Consider the following 20,260-nt stretch of genomic DNA (forward strand, 5'->3'; position numbering starts at 1 on the left):
CCAGAAGTGGCTCCGCCCCCTCCACTAAGCCGGCGTTTGGTTGCCATGCTCAGTGTGGCTACCGCTTCTGCTACTTTAGGCTCTTCTCCAGCTTTCCGATGCCCTTGTTGAACTCCTTTCAAAGCATTTCTTCCTTTCCATTGTCAATTTCCTCCTCCTCGGGCTTCTTACCTGCTCGCTGCTTATCCAGCCACACTTGAAATGGCGGCTGGAGGCGGGGCCGAGGCGGGGCGTGCCCGGCGCGATGACGTCAGCGCGCTGCGTGTCGGCAGGTGGAGGGAGAAGGGAAAGTTTGGCCCGTGCGTGGGGCTGGGGTGGAGGGCGGGACAGAGGGGCTGGGCCGAGGCGAAGCTCCTGTAGCTGCTGCCACGGAGGCCGAGGCCGGGACCTGGGCCGGGCAGGGGAGTGCCGGCCGCGGAGGAGCAGGAGGCGAGGTCCGCGGGTGCTTCGAGCCCCCCGCTGCTCTGCCGCGCGGCCACCCGGCGCCAGGCGCCGTCGACCCGTGGCTGTTCCAGAGGCGGTTGGTGGGGGCGCGGCGGCAGCGGTTGGGGGTGGGGAGAGGCGCGGCGAGGAGAAGAGGGAGGTCAGCGAGTTTGAGGGAGGGCTGAGTGCCGTGCCGCCGTCATGTCCGAGGACTCCAGCGCCCTTCCTTGGTCCATCAACAGGGACGATTACGAGCTGCAGGAGGTGATAGGTGAGAGCTGGCGCCGCGGAGGGGGGAGGCGCCGCGCTGGATGGCGGGTGACACGCGGGAACTAGGGGACCCGCGGGAGCTCGGAGAGCGCAGGGCTCCCAGATATTCGTGGGCGCTCGAGTGGCCCGGGGGTGTTGGTAGGGAGCGTGGGTGAGGCTCCGGGTTTGTGCAGCGCGTGCAAGGCAAGGAGGGGATTTTGAGTGGCGCGCCTGTGCGGCACGGTGGGGTGGGGTTTGAGAGGCTCACCAGAGATTTGTGTAGTGACAGATGTTTGAACCTGAGCGACAGATGTATCTGAGAGAGAAAGAAAAGTGCAGGTGTGGGACAGGCCTTTACGAGGCGGTGCGAGAAATGGGGTATTGCAGTTGGGGGCACGGACACCTATTCGGGGGTTGATGGGTTTGGGTGCTTTTGTTCACTCCCGCATCCGTGCGAGAACCCACACGAAGTGCCAGGCGTTGCTGGGGTAGAGCTGAGGATCCTCTCCAGATGAAGCTGCAGGTACCGCACTGAGCGATGTAGACACAACTTACGACTGCTTGGAATTGACTTTCTAGTCAGGAAGGTAGACAGTAAATAAGTAGGTAAATAAAAAGAATTATAGGTTTTGGCAAGTGCTAGGAAGGGAATAAGCAAGATGTTCTGATAGAGGATAACGTGGAGACCTAGTTGGGGCGATTTCAAGGAAGATGCTTTTTCTGAGGCGTTTACATGTAAGTTGAGCCCTGAAGGATGAGAGAGTCTTAAGAGCCTAGGGAAATTTTTTCCCGACTGAGGGATGAGGAAATGCAAAGGCTCCTGAGGAGGGAAAGAGCTTGGTGTGTTTTAGGACCTGAAAGAAGACTGGTAAGGTTAGAAAGGTAAGGGAGAAGCCAGATTTTAGGGATCTTCTCAGCCAAGGTAAGGATTTTGGAATTTTATTTTAAGTGTTATTGGAGGGCTTCAAACAAAGACATGATACAGTCCGATGGACCTGGCTATTGTGTGTAGAATGGATTTGAAGGGGGTCTGGGAATACCAGTTGGCAGAGACCAAAACTTGCACAAACATGGATTGTAATTCTCACAGAGGCACAGTGATTGGGGGAGGGTGGGGACTGGGGATGAGGGGAGTATTTGTTAGACAACAATAATCTAGTGATTTAAGAAATCAAAAGGGGGTGGGTTTAGCTAAACAGAAGCTCAATCCAACAGACACGAGCAGACCCTTGTGTGTTGGAGGAAGGAGATTGTCTGCTTTGCTAGATCAGCATCCAGTCCTAAATTAGTTTTATAACAAAGAGTGGCTGAAAACTCCTTAGCTATCTTGGGGGGGGTAGTGTTTATTGCACTGGGTAGATGTTTAGAGAAACTTGGTCACATTTCTTTTTTTCACTTTACTTCTTGTTTCAAAACAAATCTGGGCTAAGTTTTATCTGAAACACATTACATCTTTTTCCTTAAGCCACTTCATGGATCTGGTCTACATGCTGGGTCTTTGATGTGAACTGGTTGGTTCTAAAGACAGCTAGCTAGGTCACTGTCTTGATTGACTGCTTCTGAGTCCCTCAATCAGAGTTTCTTATTGAAAAAAGGGATTAGGGCTTCCCTGGTGGCGCAGTGGTTGGGAGTCCACCTGCCGATGCCGGGGACACCGGTTCGTGCCCCGGTCCGGGAGGATCCCGCATGCCGCGGAGCGGCTGGGCCCGTGGGCCGTGGCCGCTGGGCCTGCGCCTCCGGAACCTGTGCTCCGCAACGGGAGAGGCCACAGCAGTGAGAGGCCTGCGTACCGCCAAAAAAAAAAAAAAAAAGAAAGAAAAGAAAAAGAAAAAAGGGATTAAGTGGGAGATTCCAAAATGATGTCTAAAAAGTAAGGAAAGGGGGTCCTTATCATTTTAGAAAAGGAATTTTGATTTTCTTTCTGGTAAGGTGTACATCTTTCTAGGGTGAAGAGGAGGGTTGTAGTTGTTCCTAATGCCCTTGCTATTAAGACTGTACAAGGCTCTAGAGCTTTGGAAACTTGTTAATTTGGTGTCCTCAGACCAATAAGGTGTCTGTGAGCGAGCAAAAGGGAGGCTCAGGCCTCTGGGATAGGGTTAGTCTTCATCTTATTCTCAAAGTGGTCCGTGGATAAAAAGTTAACTCCAATGTGATTTGATCACCTTATTTTTAAAAACAATTTTACTCTGAGGTATAATTTCACCCATTTTTTAGTATAAAATTCACCCATTTTAAAATATAAAATTAAATCATTTTTAGTAAATTTATTGTGTTGTGCACCAATCAGCATAATACAGTTTTAGAATATGTTCATCACCCCAGTGAGATCCCTTTTGCCTGTTTACAGTTAATCCCTGTTCCTACCCCCAGTTTCAGGCAACTGCAAATCTACTTTCTGTATCCATAGATTTGCCTTTTCTGGACATTTCATATAAATGGGATCTTGTAATATGCAGTCTTTTTTGTTTGGCTTCATTCACGTAGCATAATATTCTTTCATTTTTAAAAGCAATTTATATACCATAAAATCCACCTGTTTTAAGTGTACAGTACTATAGTTTTTTAGTAAATTTACAGAGTTGTTCAGTCATCACCACAATCCAATTTTAGAACATTTCCATCATTCCAGAAAGATGCCTCATGTACATTTGCAGTCACTCCCTGTTCCCACCCCCTGCCTAAGGCAACCACAGATCTACTTTCTGTCTCTATAGATTTGTCTTTTCTGGACATTTCATATAAATATGATCATATAATATGTGATCTTTTGTGTTTGGTTTTGTTTACTTTGTGTAATTTTTTTTGAGGTTCATCCATGTTGTAGCCTGTATTAGTATATTACTCCTTTTTATTGGACACTACTTGATGGACATTGGGTTTCTTCTGTTTTTTGCCTATTTGGAATAATGTTGTTATAAGCATTTACATCACATCTTCATGTGACCATGTTTCATTTTTCTTGAGTGGAATTGCTGGGTCATATGGTAGATTTATGTTTAACTTTTTAAGAAGTGGACAAACTTTCAAAGTGACTGTACCATTTTACATTCCCATCAGCCATGTATGAGGGTCCCTATTTCTTTACATTTTTGCCAGCACTTCTTGTCTGTCTGTTTGTTGTTTTTTTTTTTTGCGGTACGCGGGCCTCTCACTGTTGTGGTCTCTCCTGTTGCGGAGCACAGGCTCCGGACGCGCAGGCCCAGCGGCCATGGCTCACGGGCCCAGCTGCTCCGCGGCATGTGGGATCTTCCCAGACCGAGGCACGAACCCACGTCCCCTGCATCGGCAGGCGGACTCTCAACCACTGCGCCACCAGGGAAGCCCTGTTGTCTGTCTTTTTGATTATAGCCATCCTAGTGGATGTGAAGTGGTATTTGATCATGGTTTTGTTTTGCATTTCTGTAATAACTAATAATAGAAAGTATCTTTTCATGTGCTTATTTATTAGCTTTTCATATCTATTCTTTGGTAAAATGTCTATTCAAATCTTTTTCCCATTTGGGTTGCCCATTGGGTTGTTTTCTTCTCACTGAGTTATAGAGATGTGTGTGAGGGTGTGTATTCATTCTGGATATGAGTCCTTCACCTGATATATGATTTCAAATATTTACTCTCAGTCTTTTTTGGGGGGGCGGGGGGGGCGTGCCACGGCTTGCGGGATCTTAGTTCCCCGACCAGGGATCTAACCCGCGCCCCCTGTAGTGGAAGCACAGAGTCTTAACCACTGGACCACCAGGGAAGTCCTGAGGAATCTTTAGTAACCCAACATCACAAAGATTCTTTTCGTATGTTTTTCTTCTGTTATAGTTTAGCTCTTCAATTTAGTCCTCTGATATATTTTGAGTTAAGTTTCCTGTAAGGTGTGAGGTAAGGTGAATATCTTGTTTTACAGATGAAGACACTGAGACATAGGAAGGTAAAATGACCTGTCTAAAGTCAGAGCTAGTTATGGGCAGAGCCAGTACTGGCGTCCAACTGTTGCCTAATCCAGGATCCTTATTTCTGCATCTGCATTTGATTGGTTTTTGGAAGTATCTGAAGATGGTGGTCATAATCTCACCTTTTAAAGGAAATATCCTTACAATGAAAAAAAACTGATCGGAGCAGATATTTTGTAGGTAACCCTTTTAGATATAGTTAGATTTATTCTCTTTTGTGTATCCTATTTTGTCATTTTTTTTAATGTTCCCTCTCTCATTAATAAGTTCCTGAAAGTTCTTAATGTACTTCCACTCCACTCCTCACACACTCTCTCTCACCCCATCTTCCCAAGAGGGAGGAAGAAAAGTTTTTCCTTGAACTACAGCCTAGTACAAGTAGCAAGGCTCAGTAAAGCAGTGCATGCTTATTCTAACTTTGCTTCCATGCCAAAATGTTTGGAATACAGTATTTTGTAATAAGCTGTAAGTAGTTTTCAAAATGAATCTTTGTAATTTCTTCAGATTATATTCATTTTTTTTCAGGAAACAAATGGTTGAAGTCTGGGCAAAAAAGGCTTGGGGGAATCTTTTTGAATTTTCTGTTTCCAAAGGATTGTATTTTAAGGAAATGGTATAATGCTGTCTCCTTTCTCGTCAAAGCACATACAGTTATTTGAACTATATATTTTTTTCACATGTGCTACTTAGGACTGTATTTGGGGTTAGTTTCTCGCATGGTCTTATTCTCTCTTTTTCTGGCAAAATCCTATAGAGAAGAGAAAGTTCCCTTCCTAGAACATAATAAAAGCATACAAGTTGGGAATTCAAAGGACTGCCTTTTAGGGCTTCCCTGGTGGCGCAGTGGTTGAGAGTCCGCCTGCCGATGCAGGGGACACGGGTTCGTGCCCTGGCCCGGGAAGACCCCACGTGCCACGGAGTGGCTAGGCCCGTGAGCCATGGCCGCTGAGCCTGCGCGTCCGGAGCCTGTGCTCTGCAATGGGAGAGGCCACAACAGTGAGAGGCCCGCGTACCGCAAAAAAAAAAAAAAAAAAAAAGGACTTGCTTTTAAAGAATTGTATCATCTTAAGCATGCTTTGGCAAAGGTTTGAACTTTAAGTATGATTACTTGTAAAAGGTGTAGTATTGGTCTCACTATTAATCATTTATCTTTTCAATGTTTTTGAGCTCCTTCCTAACCCCTACTATTGCATTAGCACTTCTGACCAAGTGTTGTACTGTATTTGATGTGTGTTGAAGCAACTGTAATAGTATGGGCTTTGGGGTTAGACTGACCTGGATTCAAATCCTGGCGTTAGCTCTTACTACCTCTCTGATCTGGGGCAATTTATATAACTGTTTTAGTGTCAGTTTTTTGTCTGTAAAATGGGCATAATGGTACCTATGTCCTTGGGGCTGTTGTGCAGATTAAGTGTAATTATTTGCAGGAAGCTTTTAGCTCGTATTCATTACTCCATACAATCTCTTTGTTATCTCTTTCTTTTTTTCTTCTTTTTCTGTTTCCTAATTTTTGGTAGTACCATAAAATGTGAAATACTACATGATTTGAAATCTTGTAACACTTGTAATCTTGTAATATTTTGAATCTGTTGTAATGTTTATTGGACCATCACTGCATCTTTTTTTTTTTCCTTACTTCCAGATCTTATTCAGGTTTAGATGGATTTAAGGATTTATGCTGGACATGGTAGTATAGCAGTGTAAGGCCCTGCCACCTGTTTTATTGCCCATGATAAAATATAGTGGCAAAGTGGGAAACCAGTCTGTCAAGGGCTGTGCCATGTGGCTTTTGTTATCATGCATTTTGTTTTTTGTTTTTTTGGTTTTGGGGGTTTTTTTTTTTGCGGTACATGGGCCTCTCACTGTTGTGGCCTCTCCCATTGCGGAGCACAGGCTCCGGACGCGCAGGCTCAGCGGCCATGGCTCACGGGCCTAGCCACTCCGCGGCATGTGGCATCCTCCCGGACCGGGGCACGAACCCGTGTCCCCTGCATCGGCAGGCGGACTCTCAACCACTGCGCCACCAGGGAAGCCCCATTTTGGTTTTTGTTTGTTTGTTTGTTTTGTTTTTTGTTTTAATTTTTATTTATTTTTTGGTTGTGTTGGGTCTTCATTGCTGCATACGGGTTTTCTCTAGTTGCAGCAAGCCGGGGCTACTCTTCTTTGTAGTGCACAGGCTTCTCATTGCAGTGGCTTCTTTTGTTGCGGAGCATGGGCTCTAGGTGCACGGGCCCAGTAGTTGTGGCTCACAGGCTCTAGAGTGCAGGCTCAGTAGTTGTGGCGCATGGGCTTAGTTGCTCTGCGGCATGTGGGATCTTCCTGGACCAGGGATCGAACCCATGTCCCCTGCATTGGCAGGCAGATCTTTAACCACTGTGCCACCAGGGAAGTCCCGTGTTATCATGCATTTTTAAAAGTCTCAATAAATATTTACTGTTTACCTCAGCCTAGGTTTAGAAAATTGTTCTTTAAGATCCATTTTTAGTAAGGTGTGATTCACCTACCTTTGATACTGCGGTGAAGACAGCCTACTAGCTTTATTCTCTACTTTCTCTCCCCTTTTAAATTTTCATTAGTGTTCACTAGCTACACATTTGATGTCTAAAGTATTGGGTTCCAAATACAGATTCCAGGATCCCACCTCTAGCTCCTCCATAAATGTGAAAGCTGTTATGTTCTATTGATGCTTAATGGTTAGTGTATTTTCTCCCCCTGATTGGAAGACTTAGCTATGATAACATTTTCAATAAGGCCAGCATTGGGCCAACAACCTCATAGGGTTGTATCAAATAGGGATTGCATTTGGCTGCATGTAATGGAAAACAAATAATAGTGGCTTAATAAAATACTTTTTTGCTCCCTTTATATGACACGAAAACTGGAGTGGCAGCCTAGGTGCCATTAGGCACCCAGGCTCCTAGTTTTTCACTCCACTCCACTTAGCACGTGACTTGCATTTTCATAGTTGCAAGATAGTTGGTCCACCCCTAGCCTTGTGCTTGTGTTCCAGGCCAGAAGAGTATGGTAAAAGGACAAAGTCACATGACAACTCAGTTGGCTCCCTTTCAAAGGGCTTTCTTTCCTGGAAGCCTTACTCAGTGATACATTTCTATTTTATTGGACAGAACTGTGTCATTTGGCCATTTGCAAATGAAATGAAGCTTTTTATCCAAGCATGTTATTACTTAAAGCAAAGTAGGTAAAAGTTCTCTTATTAAAGAAGGGAAAATTGTATGTTGGCTAGGCAACTAAAAATGTTGCCCTCGGGTTTTTTTATTTTAATTAAAATAGTTAAATAAGACACTGCAAGTAAATAATTTAACCTGACACATAAGTAATCAGTTAATGTAAGCTTTAAAGAGTCAGTTGCCTACCAATTAAGAGTATGGTGTTGAAACGTCATGTAGTTTTGGTTTCTAGGCCCTACTCTGCATCTTACTAATTTATGACCTAAGTCTTACCTTTGCTTGCATTGCTTTGTAAGATCAATAATACCTAACTCATGGGATTATTGTGAGAATTAGATGAAAAAAAAGAAGTGCAAGTAAGGAGAGTGCTCAGCATAGTACTTGGCACACAGAGTAAGTGCTCAATAAATGGTAATGCTCACAATGGTAATAATGAGGTAATGCCCGTGAAGACTGGGCTATTTTTGTGTTTGTTCTGCCCCAAATGAGCAAAATTTTTTTTTCTTGAAAATATATGCCACTACTTGAGTCATTAATCTATTCAACAAATATTTACTGACCTCCTCTTGTGTGTCAGGCACTATTTGGATGCTAGAGATACAGCAGCAAAGCAGACAGACAGAAATCCCTTGTGGTGGTGATGAAGGACAAATATAAAGTAGGGAAAGGGGTTGCGAACTGCTAGGGATAGAGGTGAGTTTTAAAGAGGTCAAGGAAAGCCTCACTGAGAAGGTGACATTTGAGGAAACACCTGAAGGAGGTGGAGAAGTGAACATGGTGGTTATCTGTAGGTAGTTTGGTCTAAGCAGAGGGAACATCAGGAGCGCAAAGGTCCTGAAGAAGGAGCACACTGATGTGACTAAGGAATAATGAGGTAAGGGTGGCTGGAGCAGAGTGATTCAGAGGTTGAAGAGATCAGGAGAGTAAGGTGGTAGGTAGGGATGGATGGTCCTGGCCATCAGATGATATGAAGTGTGATAAGTCATTGTGGTACTTGGCTTTTGCTTTGCGTAAGATTTTATGTTTTAAAAGGATAACCTGGGCTGCTATGTGGAGAATAGTTTTTTAAGGGTATTAGGGTAGGAGAGGTTATCCAGGGGAGAGAGGTAGTAGTGGAGGTGGTGAGAAGCAGTCAGATGCTGGTGTAGCATATTTTGAAGTTAGAGATATGCCATTGGATTGGATGTGAGAAGTATCCAAGATATTTGGCAGGAGCATCCAGAAGGATGGGGTTAATATCCGTTGAGATAGAGATCACCAGAGTGAACAGGAGAGGGAGATGATTCATTGCAAAACCATCAGGCTGCTTGAATAATTACTCAGAGCATATGGCAGTGTCTTTATTTTCATCTTTGTATGGAGAGAGAGCGTGATTTTTATGATAATGACTGTTCTTACAGCTGTTTCTGTAAAGGAGCTTTAATTTTCAGTATGACTCTGACAAGAGGGCTTACTCAGAAAAAGGTTTATGAAATTGTAAAGTCCTGTATTTTCCATGGTTCGGGTGACAGTGCCTTAGTCATCTTTCAGAATGAACAGTCTGGACTAGCTCTTTAGTTGGTGTTAAAGCCTTACTAAAAAATACTTAAAATCTTTAGAATATGTATCTGTAATAGTGACGGTTAGTCAGAATTTGGGGGGGAAATATCTTCAGTTGATTTGGTTCATTTGATTTATTTTTTCCTCACAGGTAGGAATAAAATCCATATTTTTGGTTACTCTTTTAAATTTCAGGATCTAGTAAAGTGGAGAGAGACTGTGAAATTTTTTTTAGTCCCCCTCATGCCTTTGGGCAGCTCCTTCTCTGTCTCAAGGGATAACATTACCCAGTTTGAAGGATTTCAGGAGAAAGCTCAGTCATGGTTTTTCACTTTAATCCATTCTGGTGTGTAATGTACACTAACACAGCAGTTAAAGAACCAGCTAGGAGAGGACAGAAGAGTGGAAGAGGGGACATGGGGGATGGTGCATGGAGGATGCAAAACATGTAAAATAGTGAACTTCTGAATTAGGATGCTTTATTGGAAATTGTTTTCATTTTCCATTATATTATTCTTCATATTAAGCCAATGCTTATTTGCTGGCATTACAACAGTAGCTTTCACACTTTGACTAAACCATTCCTAACAGTTACCTTTTACATATTTTCGTGTGTATTTACACTGAAATAAAAGTTTTACAAGATAATATTTACTTTTTTATTTTTTATATATTTTTATTGAAGTATAGTTGATAGATAATGTTTACTTTTACTATGTGCAATACATACTGATGGTTTCTAATTTGATTCTGTTTTCTCTAAGAAAAATGATGGTTGAAACCCAGTAAGTTGACTTGTGGTTTGAAAAATTCCTCATGAAGGAACCTGCTTTAAAGAAGAGAAAGAAAAAATATGTATTGTGGGGCTTCCCTGGTGGCACAGTGGTTGGGAATCCGCCTGCCAATGCACTAAACACGGGTTCGAGCCCTGGTCCGGGAGGATCCCACATGCTGCGGAGCAACTGGGCCCGTGCGCCACGGCTGCTGAGCCTGTGCTCTGCTTCGAGCCACAGCTCCTGAAGCCCGTGTGCATGGAGCCCATGCTCCGCAAGGGGAGAGGCCGCCACAATGAGAAGCCCGCACACCATGACAAAGAGTAGCCCCCGCTCGCCACAACTAGAGAAAGCCCGCGCACAGCAGTGAAGACCCAGTGCAGCCAAAAATAAATAAATAAATTTATTTTAAAAAATATTATCGCACAGTAATTATATTAAGAAAAAGCAATTTTGAGTAGAATGCTTCATGTAAAATGCAACATGTTTTCAATATTTTTCTTCCCTCATGCCCTCTTTTGTAAACATTTTTGTGAAATTACTTTTTAAAAAAATGATGTATTTATGTATTTATTTATTTTTGGCTGCATTGGGTCTTCGTTGCTGGGCGCGGGCTTTCTCTAGTTGCAGCAAGTGGGGGCTACTCTTCGTTGAGGTGCACGGGCTTCTTACTGCGGTGGCTTCTCTTGTTGTGGAGCATGGGCTCTAGGCGCTTGGGCTTCAGTAGTTGTGGCACTCGGGCTCAGTAGTTGTGGCACTTGGGCTCAGTAGTTGTGGCTCACGGGCTCTAGAGCGCAGGCTCAGTAGTTGTGGTGCACGGGCTTAGTTGCTCCGCGGCATGTGGGGTCTTCTGAACCAGGGATCGAACCCGTGTCCCCTGCATTGGCAGGTGGATTCTTAACTACTGCGCCACCAGTGAAGTCTCTGAAATTACTTTTTATTTGGGAAGAAAATGAGAGAATGGAGAGGAAGGAAGAAAGAATTTAGTGATTGCACATTTTTTCTTTTTTACTGTTTACACTTCATCTCTATCCAAGGCTGTATGTACAGGAGAACCCGTGATTAAAACATTGAAAAAAACTACAATTTAAACTGTTAAAAGACATAGCTGTGTCTCCTTAAGTATTTGGCATAGGGTAGGTTTATTACGCTTCTAAAGTATTTGAATCTTTATCAAAACACATGAGGATAAATTATCCTCACCAACTCCCCATCTCTAGCCATACCACTTAAATGTCTAATAGGAAGATAATAGGTAAATAAATGAACAATAATGACATTTATTGAGCATTGCCATTTCCAAGCACGTAATCAGGGAACCAAGACTTACCCTGCTAATGGTGGCAGAGTTTGTTTGAATCTAAGTGTGTTTTCCATGGAGCTTCCTGAAGTTAGGTGAGTTTTGACTTGGGCTTTAAAAGGAGGAGGAGGTATGGATTAATATGTAGAAAGCAAAGTGAATGGTTTGCACAGAGGAATGGAGATAGGGGAAACTAAATTGCATCCGGGGTATGGAAAATAAGTTAAAGCATTGAGTTATCAAGAAGTACAGTATTGGGACTTCCCTGGTGGTGCAGTGGTTAGGAATCCACCTGCCAGTGCAGGGGACATGGGTTCGAGCCCTGGTCCGGGAGGATCCCACATGCTGCAGAGCAACTAGGCCTGTGCACCACAACTACTGAGCCTGTGCTCTAGAGCCCACGAGCCACAACTACTGAGCCTGTGAGCCATGACTACTAAAGCCCGCGTGCCTAGAGCCCGTGCTCCGCAACAAGAGAAGCCACCGCAATGAGAAGCCCGCACACCACAACGAAGAGTAGCCCCCACTCGCTGCAACTAGAGAAAGCCCGTGCGCAGCAATGAAGACCCAATGCAGCCAAAAATAAATAAATAAATAAATGACATTTTTTAAAAAGAAAGAAATACAGTATCAAGTAGTGGCTGTGGTTTAGTGATCTGAGGAGTGATATTGTGCAAGTGGACCTTGAAGATTATTTTATTAAGGGTAATAGATGGATTGAAGCCTAGGCTTTTTTTTTTTCTTTTTTTTAAAGCAATTTACGGAACTTAGAGCTTACTATCTGTATGTGTACTGTACTCATTTGTGTGCATGTGTGTATGGTTCTGTGCAGTTTTATTACATGTGTACCTTTGTGTAACTACCACTAACTAAATTCAAGACACAGAACTGTATTCCACCACAAAGTCCCTCTGGCTACCCCTTTGTAGCCCTCCTAACCTGTCTACTCACATCTCTAATCCCTGACAACCACTAATCTGTTCTCTGTTGCTGTTATTTTTGTTATTTCAAGAGTGTTATATATTATATAAATGGAGTCATAAACTATGTAACGTTCTGAGATTGGCTTTTTTCATTCAGCATAGTGCCCTTGAGGTTCATCCAAGTAATTGTGCATATCAATAGTTTGTTCTTTTTTATTGCTGAGTAATATTTGTCTGTGTGGACATACCATATGTTTAACCATTCACCTGTTAAAGGATATTTGGGTAGTTGCCAGTTTTTAGCTATTATGAATATAAAGCTGCTGTGAATATTCATATACAAGTTTCTGTGTGAACAGAAACTTGTATATGAATTTTTAATTTCTCTCAGAAAAATTTTAAGTTTTAATTTTAATTTCTCTGAGATAAATACCCAGGCATACAAATGCTGAGTTGTACAAGTTCATTTTTAGTTTTAAAAGAAATGGCCAAACTGTTTTCCAGAGTGGCTATACCATATTTTATATTTCTGCCTACATTGTATGAGTGATCCAGTTTAACCATATCTTCACCAGCATTTGGTGTTATCACTTAAAAAAATTTATTTTAGGGCCTCCCTGGTGGCGCAGTGGTTGGGAGTCCGCCTGCCGATGCAGGGGATATGGGTTCGTGCCCCGGTCTGGGAGGATCCCATATGCCGCGGAGCGGCTGGGCCCGTGAGCCATGGCCGCTGGGCCTGCGCGTCCGGAGCCTGTGCTCCGCAACGGGAGAGGCCACAGCAGTGAGAGGCCCGCATACCGCAAAAAGAAAAAAAAAAAAAAAAAAATTTATTTTAGCCATTCTGGTAGGTATTCCATCTCTGTTGAATTGCTTTTGTACCTTTGTCAAAAATCACCGTGGCACATTTGTGTGAATCTATTTCTGGGTTCTCTGTTCTATTGTGTGTGTGTGTGTGTGTGTGTGTGTGTGTGTGTGTATGTGTGTATGTCTGTCCCTCTGCCTATACCACACTGTCTTGATTACTGTAACTATATAATAAGTCTTTAAATTGGATGGTATGAATCCTTCAGCTTTGTTCTTTTTTTTAAAAATTATTTTTATTTATTTTATTTTTGACTGCATTGGGTCTTCTTTTTGGCCCACAGGCTTCTCATTGTTGTGGCTTCTCTTGTTGTGGAGCAGGGGCTCTAGGTGCACAGGCTTCAGTAGTTGTGGCTTGAGGGCTCTAGAGCGCAGGCTCAGTAGTTGTGGCACACAAGCTTAGTTGCTCTGCGCCATGTGGGATCTTCCCAGACCAGGGCTCGAACCCGTGTTCTCTGCATTGGCAGGCAGATTCTTAACCACTGCACCACAAGGGAAGCCCTGTTCATCTTCTTTACTATGGTGTTGATTATTCTAGGGCCTTCCCTTTTCATATAAACTTTAGAGTAAGCTTGTCTATGTGTACAGAATACTTCACCAGGATTTTGATAGGAATTGCCTTTAACCTATATGTAGTCAATTTGGGGAGTATTGACATCTTTACTGTGTTGATTTTTCGAATCCATGAACATGGTAAGTCTCCAGTTATTTAGGTCTTTTTTGTTTTCTTTGTTTTGGTATTTTGTAATTTTTAGCATAGATCCTGTTCATATTTTATTGGATTTATACCTAATTGTTTAATTTTGGGGGAGCAATTGTAAATGATACTGTGTTTTAAGATTTTGGTTTCCGCTTGATTGTTGTTAGTATATAGAAATGCAGTTGGTTTTTGTGTGTTGATCTTTTATCTTGCAACCTTGCTAAACTCTTTTATTAGTTTTAGAAGCTTTTCTTATATAGACGGTCATGACATCTACAAACAGGGACAGTTTTATTTCTTCTTCTCCAATCTGGATGCCTTTTATTTCTTTTTCTTGCTTTATTGTGTTATCTAGGACTTCCAGTGCTATGTTGAATAAAAGTGGTAAGAATGAACATTTTTGCCTTTTTCCCAATCTTAGAGGGAAGGCAGTCTTTCACCAGTATAATGTTAGCTGTAAGTTTTTTTTTGTAGATGTTCTTTATGAGGTTGAAGAAGTTCCCCTCTATTCTAGTTTGCTGAGAGCTTTTTTATCATGAATGGTGTTGAATTTTTATAAAGTGTTTTTGTGTCAGTGGATGTGCTCATATGATTTTTCTTCTTTAGCCTGTTGATACAGTGTATTACATTGGTTTTTTTATTTTTTAATTGTACCAGCCTTGCATACCTGGAATACATACTGCTTGGTTGTGGTATGTTATCTATTGCTGGATTCAATTGGCTAACATTTTGTTAAGGATTTTGCAGCTAAGTACATGAGAGGTATTGGTCTGTAGTTATTTTGTTTTGTTTTGTTTTTTCTTGTGATGTCTTTGTTTTGTTTTGGTGTTGGTAATACTGGCTTCATGAAATGAGTTGGAAAGTTCTCCTGCTTCTTCCTTTTTTTTCTAAATTGTTGAACTATGAGCTAAAGTTGTTTGTAGTATGTATTATTCCCTTTTTAAAAAAGATCAAGATATGTCACTTAACATAAAACTAACCATTTTTTTTAACATCTTTATTGGAGTATAATTGCTTTACAATGTTGTGTTAAAAACTAACCATTTTTTAAGTGTACAGTTTAGTGGTTTTTTAGTATATTCAGTGTTTTGCATCCATCATCATTGTCTAATTCCAGAGCATTTTCCTCACCCCAGAAAGAAATTGTACCCATTAAGCAGTAACCTCCCATTCTCCTCTTCTCCCAGCTCCTGGTAACTACTAATCTGTTTTCTGTGTCTATGGATTTGCCTGCTCTATGGACATTTCATATATATGGAGTCATACAATATGTGGTCTTTTGTGATTGGTTTACTTCGCATAGTATGTTTTCAAGGTTCCTCCCTTGGCTCATGGCTTCATTACTCTTACCTCTGCTTTCATTGTCTCATCTTCTCTGACTCTGACCCTCCTTTGTCTCTTTTATAAAGACCCGTGTAATTAAATTGGGCCCACCCAGATAATCCAGGATCATCTTTCCATCCTTAATTTAATAACATGTGGCAAGTCTTTTTGCCATTTATGGTAACATTCACAGGTCTCAAGGATTAGGATGTGGTCACCTTTGGGGAGCGGGTGTTATTCTACCTACCACACAGATTTTAGAGCTTTTATTATTATTCCACTTCTCCCTGAAGCTCTGTTCTTTTTTTGAGTCTGTTTTCTCTCTGCTGTTTAGATGGAGTAAAATTATTGATCTTCTCCTCAAGTTCACTGAATTTATCCTGTTATCTCTATTTTTCTATTGAGCTTCTCCAGCAGGTTTTATATTTTGGAAATTATATGTTTTAGTTGTATAATTTCCAGTTGGTGCTTTTTTTTTTTTTTTTTAGTAACTTCTGTTTCCTTATTGAGGCTTTTCTATTTTTTTTTATTGTTTTAAGATAATTCTTAACTGTTTGTTGAAGCACTTTTATGATGGCTGCTTTAAAATTCTTGTCAGCTAATTCCAACTAGTAATTCATTTTGGTGTTTGTATCAGTGTGATTGTCTTTTCTCATTCAAGTGTGTTTTTCCTGGTTCTTGGTGTGACGATGTGATTTTCTTTTTTTAAATCGTGTGATGGACATTTAGGATATTAATGTTAGGAGACGCCTGATCCTATTTAAAATTTCTATTTTAATAGGCAGTTACTCTACTTAGATTTAATGTGTAAGTCCTGGCCTACCTTTGTGAGCTATGTAATTCTATGATAATTGAGTTTTCAGAGCTCTGGCAGTGTTGTTATCTTCTGCTTTATTCTTCTGGCACAGCAGGACTCCTATTTAATCTCTACAGGTGTTACCTGGGCTGACTGGTGGGTGTGGATCTGGTTCCCCCCCACACCACCCCCCTGCCCCCTCTGCTGCTGCTGTGGGCAGATTGGCTGGATGTTGCCACAGGTGTGGGGCAGGGACCTAGTTGCCCCTTTGGTGAATCTGGCCTGCTGCTGTCTGGGTGTGGGGTGGAGACCCTGCTGATGCTGATGCTGTGATGAGTTGGGTGGTTGTCCTGGATAAGGATTGGGAAATCTGTCTTCTAGGTTGCTACTGAGCTTCCCCTTTCACAGTCCTTTGGCTAGAAAGGATTTTTCTCATTTGTCTATCCCTGTTGGTTCCAGGAAGCAGGCTGTTCTGGTGCCCACTCATGGATATGTGCGAGATAAAAGAAAAACCCAGGGAGCTTACAGTAGTGCTTTTCCTCACATCCTGAGCGTCCTAGCCAGTCCATCTGCTTCTTTCCACCTTTCAGATCGTCTGTTTCAGATTGTCTTTATGATTGTTGAATTATTTCTAAGGTATTTAGTTGTATTTAGAGGAGAAGAGCAGGGAAATGTGAGCCTACACCATCATATTCTAGAACTTCTGGAACTCTAGCAACTTTTATTTGTGTGTGTGTGTGTGTGTGTGTGTGTGCGCTGGTATTTATTGACAATTCTATGAAATGGTCAAGGCTTTTGCTTTTATTGACACCCTACTTTTTAGAGTGTTTCTCTGCATTTTTTGTTGAGTATAAGGATAAGTTAAGAATTATTCTCTTGTTTAAATTGTGTAGGAATTAAAAATGTCTTGTTTTTATCTACCCCTCTACATATTTACTCATTTATATATTTATCTTTAGGGAGTGGAGCAACGGCTGTGGTCCAAGCAGCATATTGTGCCCCTAAAAAGGAGAAAGTGGCTATCAAACGGATAAACCTTGAGAAATGTCAAACTAGCATGGATGAACTCCTGGTATGCACTTCTCGTATTTCTTGTATATTCATGTTAGAGTGGGAAATAACTTGAAGTTTTTTGTTTTTTAAAAAGGTTTGTGATTTCCTCATTAATAAGTAATGCTTACTGTAAAATTTATAAAATCCAGGTAAGTAGAAAAAAATTATAGTCCTCTCATTCTGAGATTGACACTTGCTATATGTGCACATTTAAACATCTTTGTATTTTCATAATAATGTAACCATATACTTGTTCTTTTCAATTAAAAATTTATCATAGAATTTTTTCTATGTCTATAAATATGAATTAATGTAGCTTTCAATATGTATGTAGTGTTCTGTTGAATACTTTATCTAACCTGTTCTCTAGTATTGGATGATTTTTGTTTCCTCTGTTGTTATAAACAATGCTTGCTTATTTCTCACTTTCCTTAAAATAGTATCATGCAATTGTGATTTCTGGGTCAAATGAAATATCCTTTAAAAGGCTTTAGCCTTCTAGGAACATGGTACCAACCTGCATTCTGACCATTGTTGCAGGATGAGAGGTAGAATGACCCCCCAGCAGCATTGGCTTCTCCAAGGGCTAGGGTCAGGGAGAAGAAAGGGTATCCCAAGGATCCACAGCTGCATGAGATGTTCCGTGGCATTAAAAGCTAGCCACACAGGGATTGTTTTGTACTTTTATGCTCCATGACACCTAGAGTAGTTTTTAAGTATATAGTAAGTACTCAGCAAGGGAAATGAAATAGTTTTTCCAAATCATTTAATTTTTTAAATCCTCAGTTTCTTTGGTTTAAATTGGAAATAATATCTGCTTCTGCTTTGTGTACCTCATGAGGTTTTTCTTTTTTTTAAAAAAATAAATTTATTTATTTATGTATCTATGTATGTATGTATGTATGGCTGCGTTGGGTCTTCGTTGCCACGCATGGGCTTTCTCTAGTTGCAGTGAGCAGGGACTACTCTTTGTTGTGGTGTGTGGGCTTCTCACTGCGGTGGCTTCTCTTGTTGCGGAGCACGGGCTCTAGGCAGGCGGGCTCTAGAGTGCAGGCTCAGTAGTTGTGGCGCACGGGCTTAGTTGCTCCGCGGCTTGTGGGGCCTTCCGAACCAGGGATCGAACCCGTGTCCCCTGCATTGGCATGCGGATTCTTAACCACTGCGCCACCAGGGAAGTCCCTTATGAGGTTTTTCTTGAAGATTGAATGATATAGTACTTGAAAACCATAAACTGCCACACAAATATGAACTAATATTGTTATATTGTTAAGTAATTTCTCTAAGATCATGTACAGCTAATAGTAGAAAGGACAGGAACTAAGACTGGTATGATCTATCAGTCCTAGATTGGGTTTAATTTCTGGTGTAGTCTGTAGTGAGTATTTAGGGAATAATTGGAATAAAGTAAAAGATAATAGAATTATATATTGAACTTTCAGCAGATGAGACAAATGTATTTCTTCAGGAGTTGGTAATGCATAAGCAGAAGCTGAAGAGTTGGGTTGCTGGAGTGATTTAGAGCCGTCTTTGGTGAGAGAACACACACTTGGAAGGAGATGCTGATTGAAACACTGTGTGACGAACTTGGATTTACAGATGCCAGCAATACCTTAGAGCACCATTTAGGCATTTGAACTGCAGTGATCATAAAAGAAGTCTAACTTGTAAACTAATTCTTATTGTTAAAGAAAAACAATATTTAAAAAAATTTTTTTTCACATCTTTATTGGAGTATAATTGCTTTACAGTGTTGTGTTTCTTTCTGCTGTACAACAAATTGAATCAGCTCTACGTATACATATATCCCCATATCCCCTCCCTCTTTAGCATCCCTCCCGGCCTCCCTATCCTGTCCCTCTAAGTCGTCACAAAGCATCGAGTTGATCTCCCTGTGCTATGCAGCAGCTTCCCACTAGCCATCCATTTTACATTTGGTAGTGTATATATGTCGGTGTTGCTCTCTCACTGCATCCCAGCTTCCCCTCCCCCCCGTGTCCTCAAGTCCATTCTCTATGTCTGTTTCTTTATTCCTGCCCTGCCACTAGGTTCATTAGTACCAATTTTTTAGATTCCATATATATGCGTTAGCATACGGTATTTGGAAAAACAATTTTTTTTTTTTTTTTTTTTTTTTTGCGGTACGTGGGCCTCTCACTGTTGTGGCCTCTCCCTGTTGTGGCCTCTCCCATTGCAGAGCACAGGCTCCGGACATGCAGGCTCAGTGGCCATGGCTCAGGGGCCCAGCCACTCCGCGGCATGTGGGATCTTCCCGGACCGGGGCACGAACCCGTGTCCCCTGCATCGGCAGGTGGACTCTCAACCACTGCGCCACCAGGGAAGCCTTGGAAAAACAATATTTTTAACCCATATATTAACACTGGAATTTGAAAAGCCCAATATGAATTCCTGTCATTTGCCAGTTATTTTACATAATCTATTAAGGGTAGTGTAAAGATGAATGAAAGTCTTATTATTTATTACTTTATGACTAAAGAAACTGAATCTCAAAGTTTAAATAACTTGACTACTAAGCACATATGATGATAATAACAAACATCTTTTCAGTACTAGGCACTAGTGTACTTTAACCTCATAAACATCTCTGAGATAGGTAGAAGCTCCACTTTATAGATGAGAGAAGTAAATCATGATAAGTAACAGAGTCTGGATTAAAAATCAGGTTTTTCTGACCCGTCTATTATTTTCTGCTTCATGTAATACTAACTAAATAATTATAATCTTAGTTCAAAAGTAGAAAGAACATCTCTTCTCAAATATCATTTGACATTCTTGAAAGTAATATTTGTATTATTACACTAGGGCCTTACTTTTAGAGGACTGCAAATTTGATATAGCTTAGTAAGAGGAAGAAAAACTGGTTAGACCTCCATAAAAATTGGCCACATATTTCATTAATCTTTACATTGCAAATGCAATATTTATATATTCAGCAAATAAGTAAAGGTGGGGGAAAGTGATTTAAAGCAAGTTAAAAATAATTGGCTTTCTTGGTGGGTATGCAGGTAAGATTCCACTAACCCTGAAGAAATATCAGAAATATAAAGAATACCTGATTTATTTGTGGTGTTTTGTGGTGGTGTCGGGACTTGAGATCTGAGTGCCAAGGGCTCTGTATTGAGAAGATATGAAGCCCTTTAATTTATCTTAAAAAAACTATTAGCTCGGGCTTCCCT

At 41.4% G+C, this 20,260-nt stretch overlaps 1 protein-coding gene across 1 annotated transcript in view; it reads left to right on the forward strand.

The window, feature by feature from the left end:
- Nucleotides 1-306: 306 nt before the first annotated feature.
- OXSR1 (oxidative stress responsive kinase 1) overlaps nt 307-20,260 on the forward strand; it is a 104,315-nt gene continuing 84,361 nt past the window's right edge. Inside the window, exons 1-2 of the mRNA XM_060109285.1 lie at nt 307-694; nt 16,973-17,085. Of these exons, the coding sequence (XP_059965268.1) occupies nt 625-694; nt 16,973-17,085 (183 nt within the window). The 5' untranslated portion in view covers nt 307-624. The remainder of the gene's footprint in view (nt 695-16,972; nt 17,086-20,260) is intronic.

Source organism: Mesoplodon densirostris, chromosome 10 (genome assembly GCF_025265405.1).
Source record: "Mesoplodon densirostris isolate mMesDen1 chromosome 10, mMesDen1 primary haplotype, whole genome shotgun sequence".
NCBI lineage: Eukaryota > Metazoa > Chordata > Mammalia > Artiodactyla > Ziphiidae > Mesoplodon > Mesoplodon densirostris.